Source organism: Caloenas nicobarica, chromosome 19 (assembly GCF_036013445.1).
Source record: "Caloenas nicobarica isolate bCalNic1 chromosome 19, bCalNic1.hap1, whole genome shotgun sequence".
In the NCBI taxonomy this organism is placed as follows: Eukaryota; Metazoa; Chordata; class Aves; order Columbiformes; family Columbidae; genus Caloenas; species Caloenas nicobarica.
Genome location: NC_088263.1, coordinates 7,839,912 through 7,859,844, shown reverse-complemented (window position 1 = coordinate 7,859,844; position 19,933 = coordinate 7,839,912). Strand labels below are relative to the sequence as shown.

General features: G+C 42.4%; 1 protein-coding gene across 1 annotated transcript in view; it reads left to right on the top strand.

Annotated features, from left to right (window-relative positions):
• The window catches only part of AK8 (adenylate kinase 8), a 63,438-nt gene extending 43,817 nt beyond the window's left edge, over positions 1-19,621 (top strand). Inside the window, exons 12-13 of the mRNA XM_065648703.1 lie at positions 17,483-17,563; positions 19,375-19,621. Coding sequence (XP_065504775.1) covers positions 17,483-17,563; positions 19,375-19,621 — 328 coding nt within the window. The remainder of the gene's footprint in view (positions 1-17,482; positions 17,564-19,374) is intronic.
• The last annotated feature ends 312 nt before the right edge of the window (positions 19,622-19,933 follow it).

Genomic DNA, 19,933 nt, shown 5'->3' with positions numbered 1-19,933 from the left:
AGTCATTCTCATTTTTTGTCTCTTCTCGCTCTTACCAGAGCCATTATAGGGTTGCTGGTTTATTGACTGTTGTCTTCACTAATGCTAATTGGTTTCCTTTTTATTATCGCTTTGCACATGGGTGCTCCCGCGGCTGCTCGTCTCTTCCTCCTCCTGCACGTGTTCAAAGTCAGACTGACTGCTTTGGTAAAAACTAAGGGGCAAGACCGTGGGAGCTATAGGGGCAGGATCTTCTCGAGGTCAATGCTGTGCTGTGACACCTCTTGATTCGAGTGTTTTGAGTCTGTTCATTGACAAGATTTTAATTAAGTCATTTACCTCTGTTTCCTGATCCTTCTCTATTGCAAGAGGCGTTGCTGAGCATTCCATAATGGGAAAAATATATCAGGGAAGCTCCCGTCACCTTACGTGTAACAGCTGTGCATGAACAGGTATGCAGCGTTCATACAGTCACACCCGTGGGCTACTTAATAGTGGCACCTAATTCTCCACATGTGGTGCGAAAAGCCGCACACACACACAGAGCCTTTTGCCCTACACAAATGTGATGGAAGCAGCTCCTTTCTGAGGTTTGGCCACCGATGGAGAATCCTTATTCTCCATTATCCCTCTCGTCTTTAGTAGATTGTGCTCTCTCTTCCCTTGTAATGTAACACTGATCCAAATAGAAGCTGTGGCTATTAAATAATCCAATAGATAGAAAATTGGATGATTACAGTAAAAAAGATGATGTCACTTCTGCTGCACATTCTGCCTGACTTATATTGGTACCGTGAGAGTCTTTCTATCCTGGGGAAAGGCATTAATGCACATCTTGAGCCAACAACAGCAAAACATCAAATGCAGGTTTAAAATCCTTCTCTGGGCTTTCTGTAGGATGCTGCATTTGCTGTCACAAGCATCACTTCATGTTTCTTATTCTGCTCCAACAAGAACAGGAGGTCTATTTGGCTTCAGTTGTGGGAGGCAGGTATTATTTTTAGAAGTTACCTCATACAAGCTCTTTTTGATGGCTGGAGTTTGGTGAAATCCTGGATACAGCAATTAAGGAGATCGCTGATCTCAGCAAGCTTCCTAAATCTCCAGGAAGAGAAAGAAGTAAGGCTTCTATTTCTAAGTCAATATTTTTATTTTTAAGGACCTATATATCTGTACAGGTTAAAACTGAGTTTATGAAAGTCTGTTACTGTGTTTGCTGCCTGATATTGAGAGCACAGGGGCAGTACTTTTCGAGGAACTACATTGCAAATGTGCATTACCTTTGAACTCCATGATTACTGCAATTCAGCGTTTCCGGAGTGAAAACTACGGACAAGATTATGCCAGCTGTGCTCTGATTTAGTCTCTCTGGTTCTGAGACTAATCCCAGAGTAAGCCCTTGCTCGGAGCCAGCCTGGCTGGCAAAATTGGCCCATACTGCAAACCCCAGGCAGAACAGGAATTATGCTGCTTTTGCTTAGATTCTCCAAGCTGAAGATCTGGGAAGACAAGTGCATCAGTCTGTAGCAAATATAATATGGCTTGGGTGATTAAAACTGTCAAGTAATATTGCATATTGAATGGAGACTAGTTTGTCATTACCATGAGGATTAGAAAGTGTAATCTTCATTAAAACATCAGTGGATTTACTGCTGTTTGCCTTGGAACAAGATATTTGCTCAGAATTTTCTAGTAAGTAAATTTTGCGAGTGCAGGGCAATTTCAGAGAGAGAAGCTGAATGCTGTCATAGCTTTTGCTGCAGAGAGATGAAGGAATGATCCCTGATGTCTGACACATGCACTGGATCTCATTTGACTGGCCTGGATCACCTGTAGTCACATAAATGTATTAATCACCATCACGTAAATTGGCTTCCTTTGGCTCAGGTGTAAGTGGTGACCCGGTGGTTTTGTGCTGTGTCAGGATCATATTTTCTGTCCCTAAATACATTATGTTTACAAAATTCTGTATTACAGAGCTCCGTCCTTTGTAAGGCTTGAAATATGTTTTGAGTAAGGCTTTATCCACCCCAGAGAGGCTTTTAAATGTTATCCTTTCCTAACGTGCTGTATTTCTGAGCTCAGTAAGACCACTATCATGCCCTGTGCATGATAAAAATTATTCTTTTAAAATGTAGCCTAATATTGTTCTGATATGAATGCTGATTAATATCCCATTGATGTCCATGGAGTGAATGGTCCAGAGGATGGTCTGGTTTTTTGATATAACTGACCAAAGATCAAGGTACAGCAAGTTAAAAAAAAAAAAGTCTCATTTAACCTTCTAGTAAATGCTGCTGCTTTTGTGAACACAATTTAAGCTGATATTCAGGTCAGTAGATAGGAAGAGTTCCTCCTCACGTACCTGCAGTGAAACCAAAGGATTTGTATTAGCCATGAATGTGCCCCGAAGTTAAAGAAAACAGAAACAATAAAGAAATCATGTGGTGCCTCAGCCCCTTGAGTCCTTTGGACTCTTCACATTGACATATGTTTTTCTTAGCAGTATTGGAGGTAAAACACCGAACTGTCAAAGCCAAGTGGTGGGTATGGTGAGCTTGCCACATTTTTGTAAAGTTTACTTTCTCCTTTTAAAAGTACAGTTTTCTCACAGAATTCTGTCTGCTTTCTAACCTCCATGGGTAAGACTGCATAGAATTAACTGTAGAGGAGCAAGCCCTTAGCTTTCATATCACCATTCCAAATATAATCTCAGCTTGAAAACCTGCTGCCATTTTTTTGTTAAGAATGTTCCTGCCAGTCCATTATGCCGAATCCAGGTTTTTAGTAACTTTCTGTTAATAAATAGCTGAAATGTATTTTGCTCAGTGATTATTAAAGAATTCTTTGTACTCTAATTCTGTAATTCTTACAGTAAGTAGCTGTAAAATCATGAAATAAACCACAGCAAAACCAATGATGGCAGGAGAGAAGCTTGGACATAACGACAAGGAGATGTAGGAACAGATTAAATTCTTCAGGTCTCTTTTATGGCTATAAATTTGCATTACACACATAGGAAGCTTGATCAGCACAGCTTCCAAATTGTCCTGTCTGCAAAAACTTCAGAGTGGCTTCCTCTGATTAATTAAGCATCACGCTATTTTACTGCTAAGTGCAGGAGAGCTCCATATTCAGGCTAAATATTTGGTTTTAGCTGCTGCCTTGTAGAGAATTTCTCTGGCGGTACCCAGGTTTCTCATCACGCTGTTTTCCTTCCCCAACCCCTACCTGACCCCGCTATAGATCTCAACTGTTGTTTTACCTTGTTGATGGTTTGTCTATATTTGCTTTAACCAGATGCCCCTCTTTGCATGCAGCACTGGGACTCATCCCCTCTCTCCTATCAACAATAATTAGCCTTGTAAGACTAATGGAAGAAATCGTGTCTAATTACCCTTTTGAAGGCCCAATTATGTTATTAACATTTGTGGGCTATAAGCTAATGATGAGGAGAGCCTCTCATTTGCATAGCATTAAGTTAATTGAGCTGGAAGCTATGGGGTGGATAGCAGTGATGCTAGCAGGATTCTGTTACAGAATGGATAATGATGACCGGAGCAGGACGATTCACCTGACAGGTTTATTAATTAACGGCTATCTGATTACCTAAAAGAAATGGCAAGTGGCAGTCCTTCTGAAAGAAGCTGCAGTATTTTTTTTAATGAAAGATGCCATATCACTGCCGATATGCCGGGGTGATTGATGGTAGTGGCAGCGTAAGCTTTGGACTGGAAGCCCACACAAAATCCTGCTCTGGGTTCCTCCCTGCCCTTGCAAAAATGTGCTGCTAAGGTCCAATATTTATAAATATGCTTAATTCTTACACAGTGCATGAATCAGGGCTGTGCCACTGTATTTTGAAAATCCTTAGTTGTTATATAATCTGGGAATTTTGCCCTTGGAAGAACTGGAGGCTCTGATGTTGTAAAAAGGGTTTTTTTCCATTACATTGTTAGGCAGGATTCTGTGTTGTATGAGGGAGAAAACAACTATAAACATTCAGCTTTCCACGCATTCCTGGTACGTACAAACTGCAAGCGAAGGTGCGTGCCCTCACCTTCAATTTATTTCTAGGTACAAACAGTTATGCAAAGTTGTTACAGTCTTTAAGGAACAGGAATCTTTTTTATTTAAAACAATTCTAAGAATAAAAAAATCTATCTTTTTTTCTTAGATGTCAGGTTCCATCTGTATAATTCCAAACACGTTGCAATTCACAACTGATTCAGACAAGAGTCTTGTTTGAACTACAGTATCTTTTAAATGAAAAAAAATATTTAAAAGTCGCCTGTGCAATCAGTCTGAGGCTGAGGAACTTGCTATGCAGTTACTCATCCTTAGAAACCTACGCTTTGGTTCTGAATGTACCCGAATGTCAAATACAGCTTCCAGTCCACAGATCTTTTTAGATTTTTTCAGCTACATTGAAGAGCCCGTTATTAAATCATGTGAACTCCAGACCTCACCTAGTGACTAAGGTACCCGGTTCATCCTGGAACAACCTTTGACCAGACTTGTTCCAGGAAAAAAGAGAACACTACAAATTTTAACCTTTCAGAGAATGACTTTGATGGCTGTTTCAATTGTAATAGATTTGTGAAGAGTAGAGACCTACAGATAAAATACAATCACTGTTATTTTGCTGTTGGAGAACTTCGAATAACAAAGTCTCCCTTCATTCTCCAACTGGCATTTGTTGGGTACAAAGGAGATGAGAACATCGTTAGCTTTCTGTAATCACGAACCCGCAGTCAGTGCTGGATAGAAATATCTTTACTGCATAAATTAGTTTTTCTGTAAGGTGTTCTGTAGTTTGCCACAGTGCCTTGCTGTATAAAATAGACAAACACAGCATCGAGCCAAGGTCTGAGAGATCAGGAATTATGTATTTAATTCAGGGTTCTCTATAGAGTGCTCATAAAAGCCTGATCATGATAGAGAGGCCAATAAATATTTGGGAACATAAATATTTCTGTAGGAAGTGGCTTTGTGAAACATTTAGTTGTTGAGTAATAAGAAGAACAGAGAGAATCAGAAGAGTGGAAATCTCTAGGTACTAATCTGATGGGTTATATATGTTGTGATTGTAATAATGTTGAGAGACAATTTTTATGGGACCGGTAGCAACAAATACATTGAGTCCTGCACTTTTTACTGATGTCTTCATCTTCTCGTGCTTGCCTCACTTGTTACCTCTGCTCCAAAATTCAGACCTGGGCGTGCCGAGCTGCTCCTCTGTTTGGACACGAGGGTGTGAGTCCTCTGAATTTGCAAGAGCTGAGTGTTTTGAGCAGGAAGGGCAAAGCCATGGAGTGTCAGGCCATGACCAGATGTTCACTAGATCAAAATCTACGGAAGGCCAGGCAGCGTTGGTTGTCAAGGAAAATGTGAGGATTTCAGGGGAAATGATGTGCTCTCTTTGTCTTTTGTTTTTCTGGGACATCCATTTCTTGAGTATTTAGGCATCAGTCCAGCCAGACAACACAAGGAAATACATTTTAGAAAAGCACACATCACGAAGTATTTTAAATGACCAAAATGTAGAACAAACATTCTGGCAGCACAGCTGGTGCTCTTGTCAGCCTGTAGGCTAGAAAATAAGGAGAGAACCTATAAGGAAAGTAAAAACAACCTAGGGATAGCTAATCAGGTTAGAAGTGATGTTTTGGCTGCGAGGATTTTGAGGGCTGTAGAGAAGAATAGGATAAGATTAGAAAATGTTTGTCCGTCCTGTATGACAGATGTGGGAGAAGATGTAATCATTTGTTACTTCTCTTTTTTCCTCTGAAAACAGCAGCAGCAATGAGCTGGCAGGCACAGTGAAATGCAGTTAGCAAAAGTAATGGGAGTTGAAAGTTTGACCTTTTGTGATGGAAATTTCATATGAAAAAAGGGTCTTTTGATAATTTCCCTATCCAATCAGATGTGGGAGATGTCTTGATCCTGTTTCCTCATTTGCATGCTGACTGATCTCATTTGAAAACCCAATCATTCAGAAATATTGGGACGTCAACAGAAATGTTACAAGCAAGGAGCTGTTTTATCTGAAAGGTCTGCAGGATGTCAGCTCTTGTTTTTCACTCCAGTGGCCTGATCTCTTCTTCATGATTCCATGTTTTTATTGGCAGGATAAGTTGAACATATTGAAATGCAAATAGCCCTTTCCACATTGAACCAAAATATAGTTTTTTTCGATATGATTGATTGTATCCAGGGCACTTCAAAAGCAACAAAGAAAATACTTTCTGCAGTGTCTCTGATTTCTTGACATTGCCAAGTTCTGATGTTTTTTCTTAACAATCATTGGCAGAAAGTGATTCCTGAGCCTCCACTTTTTCCCCACACCGATGCAGCTTGCATCTGGGATCAGTGTACGAGGGCACTGAGCTCATCTACACGAACACACACACATTTTGTTGTTGTCCCAGGTGTCATAAATGTATTTAATGGATTTCACCAAATTGTGGATGTGTTTAATCCAACCGTGGGATGATTCAAAGCCTACGAAGATCACATGTTGGCTTTCAACTGTGTGTATAGCCGTCCAGATGATTATCTGGTGAGTCAGATTTCAGATCCTGGGCACTGTCCACTTAGGGGAGTTTAGGATCAGCTTTATCTCCCAGACAATTTAACCTTTCTATTTTCTAGAACAGGCAATCCAATTTCCATTTTATTAACCACGCAGTGGGTTAATGGCAAGTTTTCCTGCTGTGCAACTGGTGTCATCGTCCCTTATTTTGGAGGCTGCCTATTCAACTCATGTCTTAAGCCAAAGTTTTGCACTACTTAACCCAGAAGCTATGGGCAAACAAATAATATAGAGTAGTTCTGAATAAAGAGAATTATTAAAAAAAAAAAAATCGTACTACTTTTTTAACATCAGGGTCAAGCTATGCGAGAAAGCTTTTTTTCTTAATATTCCAAGGGTTTTTTTCTCCACCTGAACAACCCCTAGTCTGCTAATCTGGGTGCTGTCCTCAGAAATGAGACTTTCAGCTCCTTCTTTCTGGGCCTCTTAGGCTTGCTCTGCTTTTTAGAAAAAAGTAAGTATTTGCTGAATGTAAGTCTCTTGCCTCCCTGGTGAACACCTGCACTGGACCACAAAGGGATTCTGCTTTTCTGGTTTGATGTAATTCCTTATACCAAGCAGAGCAATTCAAAGAGGAGGGCTGAGATGAGTTTTTGTAGTTTAGTGTTGTGGCTTGGCTGGGAGATGGTTCGTAAATGGACTGTCAAAGTGAAGCTGGCCTGTTTTGAAGAGTTATCCTGAACACCAGCTGTTGGCCGCCCCTACCTAACAAAGCCTTTCTTAAAACTGGTGTGGTTTTGCACAGAGTTTTGCTTCTGACAGAGCAGCACACCCAGTTTCTTTGGAGTGGGCAGGTTTGGAGAGGGGATTTCATGCTGTGCAGTGGAGGATGGAGATGTGAGGAGGAGAAGCATCAGTGAGGACATTCCGCAGGGATTGCTTTCCGAAGCCAAATCCTGGAGGGAACGGGTGCGAGGAAAGGGATGAACCAGATTATAAGCTTTACATAATAGGATCACTTGAAAGGCATTGAGTTGGTGTTTGTACAACACTTGGAAATGTAAAGCTCTGAATTAGACAGGAGGTCAAGATTTACCACAGTGTTCCTCAGGTGGGTGAATTTGTACCCATTAGGGACCCACAGAAGTTCACAGGCTTCGTCACTGAGCTACAGAAATAGCATATTTACCTAGCTTCTTCGCTATTCAATAGATTTCAGGGTCTAACTACAAGTTAGTGCACGTATTTGTGATGTTTATCTGATAGCAACTAATTTCTCCAGCAATATATGTACTTCTGTATATGTGTTGGGGATTTCACTGCTAGAAAATGTGCCTGTTTGTGAGTGAGGACAGGAGTAACTTGACTGATAGGCCTCTTCAAATCAAGAGGATTCATTTCATCAAATCCTGTGGCCTGTCAGCTGGGGAGGAGTGCTTTGTAAAACAGCAGAAACGGGAAATTCCCCCATTCCTTGTGTAATAAACTGAAGCAGTTGGGATGAGTAGCTAGCACGACTCGGCAGCTCTCTGAATTAGACACTGAGCATTCTCCCAGATGGGAAATCAGCCTCCTTCATCTCTCGTGTATTTTAGAATATCGAACCATGTAAGTTAAAACGTGATGTATTATTCTTGATAACCACAGCAATCTCGCTCCTCCCTGCTGGATTTTTTTCAACTTTCTTCCCTCTCCAGCACCTTCTTTCACTCCTCCGTATTAAAAAAAAAAAAAAGGCAGTTTAGCGTACCAATATTTTCTCTGCGGTGAAGTCAGCATAGAATATTAGTGTCCAAAAAGTTGTAAAACAAAAGACTATCATATGTTGCACCTTTTAATCATGTAATTGCTGAGTGACATTTAACTCTGAGGCTTTAAGTTACTCCTTTGTCAGCCAGCCTGCTCCTCCTGCCCCTCTCGTTCCTCCCTCCTCCCGAAGCAACCTGCTTTCGCAGAGTAGTGCTTTAACTACACTGAAGTTTGGCTGGGCTTCTACATATTACAGCAGCAACACGAAAGCAAACAATTGAAGTATTTGAGAACAATGAAATATGTATGGCTATCTGTGACAGCCCTATAAAGCAGAGCAATTAGCCGCGTAATCCGAGAAAGCCAAAGCGACCGGCAGCCCACGGTTCCCTATTAGTTAAATGCTTTTTGTACGTCCTCATCCCATCAAATCAACTAACACTTCCTTTAATTGGTTCATGAATTATACAGCTTGGCTGCATTATAATTTAATCACCAGTAAACATTCCTGGGGCCCGCTGTAAAGTGTATAGCGCTCATTAATTCCTTAATTTCAGCAGATGGAAGGGGAGATCGGATGAACGGTGGCAGTACAGAGCGCCTTGGGCAATGGAAGAAGGAAAAAAAGGTGGGGGGCCGTTTAGGTTTTTTAAGGGCTGTCAGAAACTCAATCTGTGAGCTGTCAGCAGCTTGGACCCGGCCCCCCCCGCCTCCCCCTGCCTTCACCCCACCTACTGCTGCAAGTGACTGACGGATTCATATGGAGCCTTGTCAACCCGTCTTTAAACATCAAGCCAGCGGGTAAACCAAGCCCAATGTAAATTAATTCTTGTCTTATGGGCCCCCCTTTCTCTGTCCCCATGAATATTTCATGGCGGGCAGCATAAATATTAATTCTAATAGCTCTGCACAGTGGTTATTATTTCTGTTTTATGACAAATATTCATAAAATATTCAGGACCCTTTTTTAGAACATTTACACACTTGATTGTGAAATTTTCCAGCTTCCTGGGGACACAGTAAACATATTGGGGTTCTCTTGATGGACTTTTTTCTCTCTTAATTAATACTACGCCACATTAATATTTAATCAGATTTAGTTTTCTTTTCCCCAGAAGTGAACCCTATTACATTTGAGGATTTATTTGACAGTATTTAAACAGGGAATTTTTATTCCCTATTATGAAATTGGTTTCCTTTGACACATATATAAAATGACACATTTTAATCCATTCTTTTATTCCCTCCCCTTGCCCCCAAATCATACACTTTTTCGGTGTCACTTCTTCATTTTATTTTATGTACCAAATATCCCACCAACAACAACAGTCAGTGTTTAAGTGATGGAGGTGGGGGGAGTTTAACGTAGCATTTTGTAGGAACTCTTAAGATTAATATCATTTACCATAAATTTGATTTGGTTTATTTAATAAGAAAGAAAAGTCTGGGCTTCCTTGTCAGGCGCAGGAAGTGCTGGAGAAAAGCTGCAGACAGGTGGCGAAGGCAGCAGTTCCGAAATGAGTTTGCTAGTGCTTAACCTTGGAGTTCTTGCTCCACTCCAGATTTGCTTTGCAGAATCTCATTATTGCGGGGGATGCTGCCAGCACCCGAGGAAACCTGCCTGTGTTTGGGGAAGCGGGTTCAGGTTCCTGACCTCGGGCCTCTGGGGCTGCCGAGGCTTTCGATTATCTGAGACGGAGTTTGATTAACCCCGCGGATCGTGGAAATCGTGCCAGCCCCATGGCTCTAAAGCGGCGCTGGCTGCCATCTTATTCTGTGATTCGTGAAGCACTGCTGGAATGAACTCCAGGGGGAATGCAAAGATGCTGGAATAACAGCTGAGAGTAAGGAGGAGGCAAAGAATAAAAATGAGGGGAGAAATGTAAAGCGGTTTTGACTGGAGGTACTAATGCATCCAAGCCACTTATTACATATGGAAAGAGTTAATATTGCCTTCTCAAAAGAGGCTTTAAAAATGCCTTGAAGCCCCTAGTATGAAAAATTTGCTCTGTGTACGTGTGCCTTTCGCTGTGCTGTTTAACACTTGGGCAGACGGGAGCTTTTCAGCCCATTGTCACGTGGAACGGCTGTCGCTGCCAAAAGTCCTGGGGTTCTTCGCTGGTGTAAATCTGCGTGTTGCCAGTGGAGCTCCTTTGCTTGATCTCAGCTCAAGATCCAGCCCGTTGTTCGGGAAAACAGACTGACAGTGCTACCCAGCAGGGCTGCGCCCGTTCCCCCCGTGAAAGCTGGTGTGGCACCTGCTGAGATGCTGCTGAGATACCAGGCTGGTGGGGTGGGACGCGAGAGGGACCCTGGCTGGGCTGTCGGAGGCTGAGCACATCGAGCCGGTGGGTGGAAAACATCTAACAGAGTCATTACTCGGCACTGCTGGGGAAGGGAAGGAACATCTGCAGCTACCAAGGATGTTGTTCATCTTGCTCCCCTGGCCAGAAGCCACGTCCTGAGAATAGTGCCCCACTTAGCTGCCTTTTGTAGTTATTCGACAGAAATGCATCCATTTGAAAAGAAAGATCCGGTGTCTGGAAATAGCTTGTCCTCACGTGAATCAGTATAGGAGCTCAACGAGCAAAATGCTTGTGCCAATTAACCTGTGTTTTAGTGTTTATGCAATGTGTTTTCCCTTACGGTCAAAACCCAAAGGGTGAAATAACTTCCCAAAATAGAGTTAAGCACCTTTCATCAGAAGATATCCCAGAATTAGAAAGACATTAGTGAATAAAAACTCCCAACAGCTCCTTCCATAAATAAGAGATAAGGATCATTTCATCCATTGCAGAGACATGCAGAAGGAGTATTTAGAGTAGGAAGAAAACGAAGATCCATGTCCAGCCAGCAGTGCAGCCTCACAAGATCATTTGTGATCTGGTTATTCATGGGCAAAATACCCAGTTTATGGCAGCAGTGAGAGAAAACTGAACAAACCTGGAGAAAAGGTAGATGTGATCTATGTAACCAGTTTAATTTTCAAAAGGGGATTTGGGGATGCAGGGTGTAATTATGAAAATATAACGGGCTCAGGATCCTGTGGCTGTGCCCCTAGCTCTTGAGAAGAGGATTAGCCAAGGTTTCAGGTTCAAGGTGTCATTATGCTACAGGAAAGGGAGCATTCTTTAGGGGAACTGATTGATCCAAGCCAGGTACCTCTGGCTGGGAAGTCAATAAAGACAAGATAACCTGAGTTTTAGCTGGGATTAGTCACTTGAATTCAGATCTGAACTTCCTTATTCCTGTCAACTTGAACCACTCACTTGATTTGCTATAATATTGTGATAATTCAATGATACTACTCAAGAAAAAGACCTTTTTGCAATGCAGATTTTTCTTGTATCATGGCCAAACCTGCCATCCCACTCCTGTCCGGCTTGTAGTCCCTGTACGATCCAGACTTTTGTACAGCTTTATTCATTTTTTGGAAACTTTTAAAACATGGTCAATTTTAACAATGGGTCTTAGGGTTTAGCCAAATTCAGGACAGTTGCTAGAGATGGTACTTGTCTCTCTGCCATTTCAGTCCATAATGCCCCCCAAGGCTTTTCCATCCTTTTGCGAGAACTGTGTTATTTCCTTCTCCGCCTGCTTTGGCTGGTTTATGCACCAAAGGGAGGAGCTTACGTTTGTGCCAATGGTCACATAAGGGTTTTACCTGTGGTGGCCTTTTAGAGATCTACGGTATCCATACACTCCTTCAGCTTTACATCTCAATTACAAAAACTGTAGCCGTTGCATTTGCCAGAACTACGTCCTCCAGGAGAGTTGTTTTCCATGGGGAATTGTGCCATAGCATCAGGTAACGCTGTATTGATATCTCCGTATTGAGTAAGGTCTTCTGTGCGTTTTGGAAGGCTTCGTTTTATAGCCTTGAGTTTGACATTTTCTATTTGTCTGCTGGGAAAAGAGCATCACTTTGTGTCCCCTCCTGTCCTTTCTCTCCTTCCTCTCTCTCTCTTTCACTCTCTCTTGCTCACTCTTTCCTATTCTCTTTTGCCCTGATTTAGCTGGGCTTCTGTCAAAGTTCTACCAGCAAAGTTTGCTGCAACTTTGAGACTACACAAGCATCTGATCTTCACATTGTTCGGTTTTTGGTTTTTTTTAAAGTGGACTGATGTGGTACGTCGTAAACTGCCAGGAGCACTTGCTAATTTAGTAGTTAATGACAGTCACAGAGAGTGTTTTTCTTGCCCCTGGAGAGGTTTTAGACACAGCTGGGGTAGATTTGCCACTATCAATTATGTACAATTTTAAACAAGAATTGGCCAGCAGGGGCCTCTTTTTTTTTTGCAGAGTGCAGAGCGTGAAGAATGGGAATATGGCAGCTGGTACCTGCCTACGAGGGAGAAGAAATATAGGAGTCAAGAAAATATGGGAAAGATTAATAGCTTACTATTTTTAAAGTTGCAGTTTCAACTCAAAAGTTTAAATGCTATATTATAAGTGTCCCAGTGTTGTTTGGTGTTGCGTTTGGCTTTTTATTTATTTAATTCAAGCATCCTAACTTAATTGCAAGGTTTGATCCGGCCCTGGTGTAGCCACAAGCAAGTCAGTAGTCTCTGTTTTTAAAAGGCAGCTAGGGAGTCAGGATTCTGTCTCAGATATCACATTGCATCACTTTTCATCCTTAAATGAAAGCAGGGTGTGAATTAAATTAGATTGAATGGTATAGGTCAAATTTCACAGACAATAATTTTACAAAAACGGCTTGGCTTTGGGCTCCCCTCCGCCAATGTCAATCCAGAGCATCTCCACGTAACGGGAAATGCCAAGGATGAGAATCTGACCTAAGTAAATAGTTCAGGTCTGGAACAGTAAACACCTGGGTCCATCTAGGTCAGCTGATAAAACAGCTATGTTTAAATTACAGGGCCAAAAGCGGTGGAAGGCCGTGGCTTACAGGCAGAGCTTTATTTCTCTTGAGATGTGCAGCGGCCGGCACAGCAGCGGAGCCGTCCTGGACGGCGACCGTCAGTCCGCAGGAGGAACGTCCCTTCGTCCCCAGCTCAGTCACATCAGAACTCGGGCACTTGGCATTTGCTCTTCTCATGGCAACACTCATCATTTTCCATTACAGGTGCTTTGAGTCAGTGACATTATTTCCACAAAACAGGAAAACCACCACCAAAAAATTTCTCTCGAGGACAACTCTGAGCACTGTCAATTGTTAATGACTTGGATTAACTAGGTTGGTTGCCCTTTGCAACAAATGCAGTTCGGGATTAGATGAATACCGTTGCATAAGTCAAAAAGCATTTCTTCTCTTCACCTCTAAGATCTTAGATGATGCTGTCTGAATAGTCAGAAGTGATTGGAACACCCTTTTGGAATGCCAGATGGCTGGGAGGAAAACGATGTTATATTCTAGCTGTTAGAGGCCCTATATATTTCATTGCCATCCGAAGGCAACTAGTTCTCATTTGGCTGGGTACACAGTGAAGGTGTCATCAACGTTATTAATTTGCTGGAATTTAATCTCTAATGTATCTGAAAGCTGTACTAGATTAGATAAGTGATGTCAAGTACAATGAGGTAGAGGCAGGATTCTGACACAGGTTTTTTTTTTTTTTTCCTTTTAACATTTGTGTTCACAGTTTTACTATCTGTGAAAGCTGGCTGACAGGACCGGACCTTCCCTCACATCCCTCTCCTGGGAGAGAGAACAAAGCAGAGAGGACAGAGCTTTGCTTATGAATCACTTGCCTTTAGTCCTGCATTTACCAGCGATGTCACCACTCGGGGACATTTGTCCTCAGAGACCTGGGCCGAGAGGCTCTACCGAGTCACACCCCATAGAGCACCAGTTTGTAACTGGGTGACAGTGCTTTTTAGTTATGACGCAACTCAGGAGCACATGAACAGGAAACTCCAACAGAAGCTAGAATTTGAACACAAAACACATTATTTTAGTTAGCTTGGGAATACTCAAGCAGTAAGTCTAAGGTATCTTACCTCGCAAAAAGAAGAGAGTCACAGGAGTGCATTACCTCATATTCTTTAAATTGTGTGTGGCAAAAGATTATGTGGATGGTCTGTGCTGTGAAGAAGTTGATGAAGGTGGTATTTCAGTCTAACTTGCATCACCATGAGAGAACAGGTGGAAAACATGGGTCTGATTAGGACTCTGGGGGAAGAGTCAGGCTTCTCAACATGCGAATCATCAAAAGGACACTGGATAGCAAAAGAAAACAGAAGAAATATAAACTATATATGTAACGCTATGTATATACAATTAGCTATTGAAAATTAATTTTAAAAAATAAAGTTTAGACTGGTGCTGGGCAGATGCTGAGCCCGTGGTGCAGGCACGAGGCTGCTCGGAGCATCTCTGCCCAGCCCTCCCCTCCCCGTGTGCCCCTCGCGCCGCTGCTGATTGACGGGATTCACCTGTTGCGGAGCCGAACGAACAGCTTGCCAACTCCGCAAGAGAAGCTGCGCAAGATGCTAATCTAGCGGTGTAATGTGGTCTACTTTGATATGAGGCTGTGTTTCCTCACCTCCCTGTCTACCCATTCTGATGACATCTGTTTCATATTTCCCCTTGATAGGAGTTGTGACACATTACAACATACAAAGCCTGGCTGATTCCTAAAGCGAGCTTTACAGAGGATGCATTTATCTGAAAAAAAAAATGCGTTTGGTATGTGAAAGGGACCAAACTCTGCTTGGAGATGAATCCGGTGCTCACAGGGAGTCGTTCCACTCGCTGCTCTAAATGCTGGATCTGGGTCATGGGTGCAGCCCTCTCTCTTCTGAGGATTTCCACGAGAAATCCAACAAACATGTTACCTGGACAGAGGGAGGACCAAATTTGTTATGTGATCAGTCTCATAGGAGCCTGAGAGAGGGACACGGGCAGAATGTTGCTCAGAAGTTCCTTGAGCAGCTGCGGGAGGTGGATCATATACCCAAGGCCAACGCTTCACAGGGAGTGCATGTGTGTAAATCAGTTTTACTCATGTGACTAAACCTCCTGGGGCTGCATAATAGACTGTGTGTGGTATGTGTCTCCTTCAAAATGATAATAAAGCTTTCTAATTGGAAGTATTTTAAGTCTAGACGGTAGTTCTGTCAGTGGTTTTCCCCTTAATCTCTTTTTTTTTCCTGCTTCTGAACGATTTTAAACTGACAGCCCCAGGGAGCGATGTTTTCTCTTATCTGTAGAAGTGCGGTATGGCAGGGTAGGGCATCCCACCTTCCACTGGAAGGACCATTGGATGAAGAGTTTGTGCTGTTGTATAGTATGTTCTGTGTGTGCCATTATACAGTGCATGTGGGAAAAAAAATAACAACAAACCCAAAAACAAACAAAAAAACCCAGCTAAAAAACAACCAACACATTAGCAGGGATGTCTATACTCTTCCACATCTTCCCCCCACACTCTTCTTTAATGGTGACACCAGACTGGATAATAAGAAGCATCTTGTGTAAAAAAGAAGGGAATCTCAGACAAGGCTTTCAGAGTTCATTTTGTTGGCAGCTTTTTAAGTGGAGTTTTTTAGGCTCTTCTGTTTCAAATACCATAATACTTTTTGAGTTAGTAACTATGAATTACGACAAGCTTTCTTGATATGCCAGGTTATAATCCTTTAGTGGTTTTGTTTATTTCAGAATATAATAGGAAGCCGTATCAATTATCATGACTGTATAAATGTTGTTCCTCTCTACTAGAATATTCATCTTGAGACATATCATCAGATGTTACCTGTTCTGACAATCACGTTTTTGTGCCATTGTTGGGCAACAGAAACAAAGAAAAACAAAATGTTAAGAGTGTAAGGGATAAAAGAGCATCGAAACTGTTGTTCTTTCCCTGTCTTTGGAATCTCCGAGATCTTGAATGTTTTATTCCCAGCTGTTATTTTGTTACCACAGTGTGAATAGAAGTCATTATCTGTAAACATTTGAAAAGAGAGATATTTTCATAACTTTAAATCCTACAAAGGATTCTAGTAATCTGCTATGTGCATGCCAAGGTAAAGCTCAGGCTTTCATCTGGTCTGATCCCACCCAGTCAGTGTAAAATGTTCCTTTGGTGAATGTCTAAAGCACACAGTCTCTTTAGTGAGAGGCAGACAGAAATGAAACGGGAAGCCTGGCCTTGAAGGCAGCAGCAGGAGAAGGTGCATTATAAAGAAAAATGTATTTGCAGCCTTCAGGCTGTATTCGGTTGGTAGAAGTTTATTTTCATAAGTTTTCAAAGGAAGCCTTATTTTTTATTTTGTTCTGAATTAATCATTTAATGTGATCTTAGTCCAGACCTGCTTTAGCCTCCAATAGCTGGGGGAGAGGGGACTTAGGTCTGCTCATTCCCAGCAGTTTGTCAAGAATTTTCTGCTGAGGAGCTTTTGGACCAGAGTATAAAATTAACAGAACCATTCTAATGAACCAAAATACCAAGGAGGAGTCGATGTGAGATGGGCACCACAGTGTAATGTGACTGGGGTCAGTAGTGCCGTGTATTGTTTTCTGGTTCTGCATCCTTGACTCAAATCAGGGCTTTTGCATCACCCGTATGAAATGAGCTGACAAGTCCTGCTCCATCCTCTGGTGAAAAGCTGTTCATGGCATGGAACCGCTGACACTGAGAGTCTGACTTTTTAAGATCCCAAGCAACTACGTCTTGTTCAGACTCAATGGGAATTGCAGATTTTGATCTTAACAGCCAGAGGGAAACCCCTTTGGTGGGCACTGAGCTGTGCCCTGCTGTTATGAGGGAAGAATGCATAATACTGTCAGACAAGCTTTTTCCCGTCCTCTACAGGAACAGTAGCAATTTTTTATTTACCTTTTGTAGAAAGTCATTGTGGTTGTATTTGCTGGTTGGGATGAGAAACTGGATCCAGAGGAAGTTCAGAGCTGGACTGTGAGCAAGCTCAGCCAGGCTGAGCCAGGCTCTGGGTCTAATTCGGTCACTGGTGTCCACACTATTATTGTCCATTAAGTCCTGTCAGCGCACACAGCACCACACGCACCGTGTGTCAAAGAGCTTCTGCCCTGATGAGCTTGGGGACTGAGTGAGACGTGAGGAGAAGAGCCAGAGAAGTCCTGTGCACCTGCTGATGTTTTCTGATGCTGCGGGTCTGGGTGGTACTGTCGCGTCCACATTTGTGTGTGCTGTTCGTCTGAGTAGGGATTAACTCATACTCTTAAGGTCACAAGTGATGTTCTCAGGGTGTTAATGCACTTAATTGTTTTGTTCTCCGTAGGGTATTTTTCTTTAATCTCCCCTATGAATCCATCATGGAACGACTGTCTCAACGGAGGACTGATCCTGTCACCGGGGAAAGGTGAGCACTCCTGTCTCATGTTTAACACTTTTCAAGACTGCCAGTGAGATGAAAGCACCAGATAGACTTCACAGAAATCTAAGGAAACTCAGGAATATTGTACTCTTGCTTAGGGACTCCTTAAAAGAAAAGGTAAAACTTTCATAGCTCCTCGAGCACCACCCCACCCACCTGCTGCAGGAAGCTCCTGTTCTCAGAATAGGGCGTTTTAAAATCTTGGAGCTTGAAATCTACAGCAGCAAGTAGCTTGGGTCTAATATTTTAATGGTAACCAAATTGGTTGGTAAAGTAATGCTGAGGGAAGATGACTGAAACCTAGCCTAAATGCAGGTGGTTTTCAGACATTCCCATGGGAATTTTGAAGGCTTCCCAGCTGGGGAAAACGAAAAACTTGCTATATTTTACTTCCCCAGCTCCTGTGATGGTTCTGTCTGCTGTGAGATATTCACATATTTCCTGCCCAGCAGAGCAAACTCGTTGGAGTCACCGGGTCACTGGGAGATGGGTGTCTCCAAGTGTGGCAGTTCAGCCCACTGGCAGCCGCGTCACCTTGTTTCACCTGTGCCCCTCGGGTTTTCTGTCTTCTCCACCCTTGTTTGTTGGGGAACGAGTATAAATGAAATATCTTCCTAAATACCTGCTGGAATTGGTGTGGATTTGCAACTTCACTCGTGCTCTATTGTTATGATTCCTCGCACTTAAATTTTAAACAACTATTTTACTTTTCTAATGTTAAATTCATCCTATTGTGTCAAAGACAAATACTGAACCCTCAAAGATTAAGGCCATAAATACTGGATTTGTCCCAAAGTGATACATGATTATTCAGACATCTCACTTGAGGTGCACCATTAACTTGTGACAGCAATAGTGATTTGCTCTAACTGTTCTCTTTGTTTTAGTAATAAGTGATGCAGTTGTTCAGAAGAAATGAACAGTATGAAGCAAATCATTCACACATCTTTGCATTTCTTATCGTTAGGATTAGCCTGTTCAGTATCTGCTCCAGTTAGCACGCTTCCTCCTTCCAAACTCTGGGTTTTATTCCTTCCAAATTCATTGTGAATTGAATTGTTTTAGATGCCGGATCCTAATCCTCGGCATTATGTTAAACCTGCACGACTGGCTGCAGTGCGGCGCGGAGGGTGGCTGTGCTCTCAATAATTCTCACGTGGAATGAACTCAGTGTCCACATCAGAGCAGCAGCTGGAGCTCTAGCACAGTTCTGTGCAGAGACACGGAGTGTCTGCTGCTCTGCTCGGGTTTGCATCTGTCCCAACAGCTTCAGAAAATTCGTCTGTGTTTGGGGGCGCTGATTCAATGCGGAGAAAGTGCTCAAAGTTCAGCAGTTTTCTCCTGACTAATGTCCAGCATCGGCATAACAGAAAACCCCAGCAAAGACTTCTGACAGATGCTAAGGTTAGCCTTTTTAAAATAGGAATCAAATGTTACAAGTAAAACACGTTACCTTGGGATTGGATCTGGAACAGATCTGGAAATGCATCTGAACCCAGAGCACTGGGCACGTGATAGGGATTTCTCCACACCTTGTGTGTGGTCTATGAACACCAGCAGCTCTCTCTGTATCACCTCCAGAGAAACTCTTGGCTTTTGAGTATCCAGGATTCTTGAGAGCAGGAATGACAGATTATTTACCCTGAAATTTCCAATCGTTGTTTTAAAACCCCAACCTAGAGTAGAAAGAGGCACTTCCACTGAACTGTGATAGGCAAAAACATGGAATATCTTAGGAAGAGACAGCTTTGTCCTCAACTTGAGCTGAAGCCATGGCATTTGTATCTCGTCTGCAGATACCACACCACATTCAGACCAGCGCCCACGCCGGCGATCCAAGCCCGTCTCAGGCAGAACCCTCGAGACAATGAAGAAAATATCGAGAAGCGTGTGGAAGCCTATTACAGGAATGCCAAGGAACTGGAGGATTTTTATGAAGATGCCTTTTATGTCAATGCTGACCAAGACCCTCATGTTGTCTTTGAATTTATAGAAAGCTGTATCATTAAGCCCCTTCCATGCAAAAAAGTTAAAAGCTTATAATTAATAAGGATGATTTCTGGTTTTAAGCTTTTCCCTGTAACGTTTGCGTCCCGGTCACTGAGGCGGCAGGTTGTCACAAGGGCAGAGGAATCCAGCCAAGCGGTGTTAAACTTGCAGCTCTCTGAGGCTGAGGGGAGTAGAGAGAGTAAGAAATTGTGCTTTAGAGGAAATTCTTCTGCTTTTGTTTGGTGATCAAAGATACGAAGCACTGTGGCTAGGGAAGCTCCTGCGTTTAATTCAAATATCTTCTTCCGATTCTGGGACTCAGTGAACAGTAGTTTTGTCTTAACTATGTAATACTCATGAAGCCAA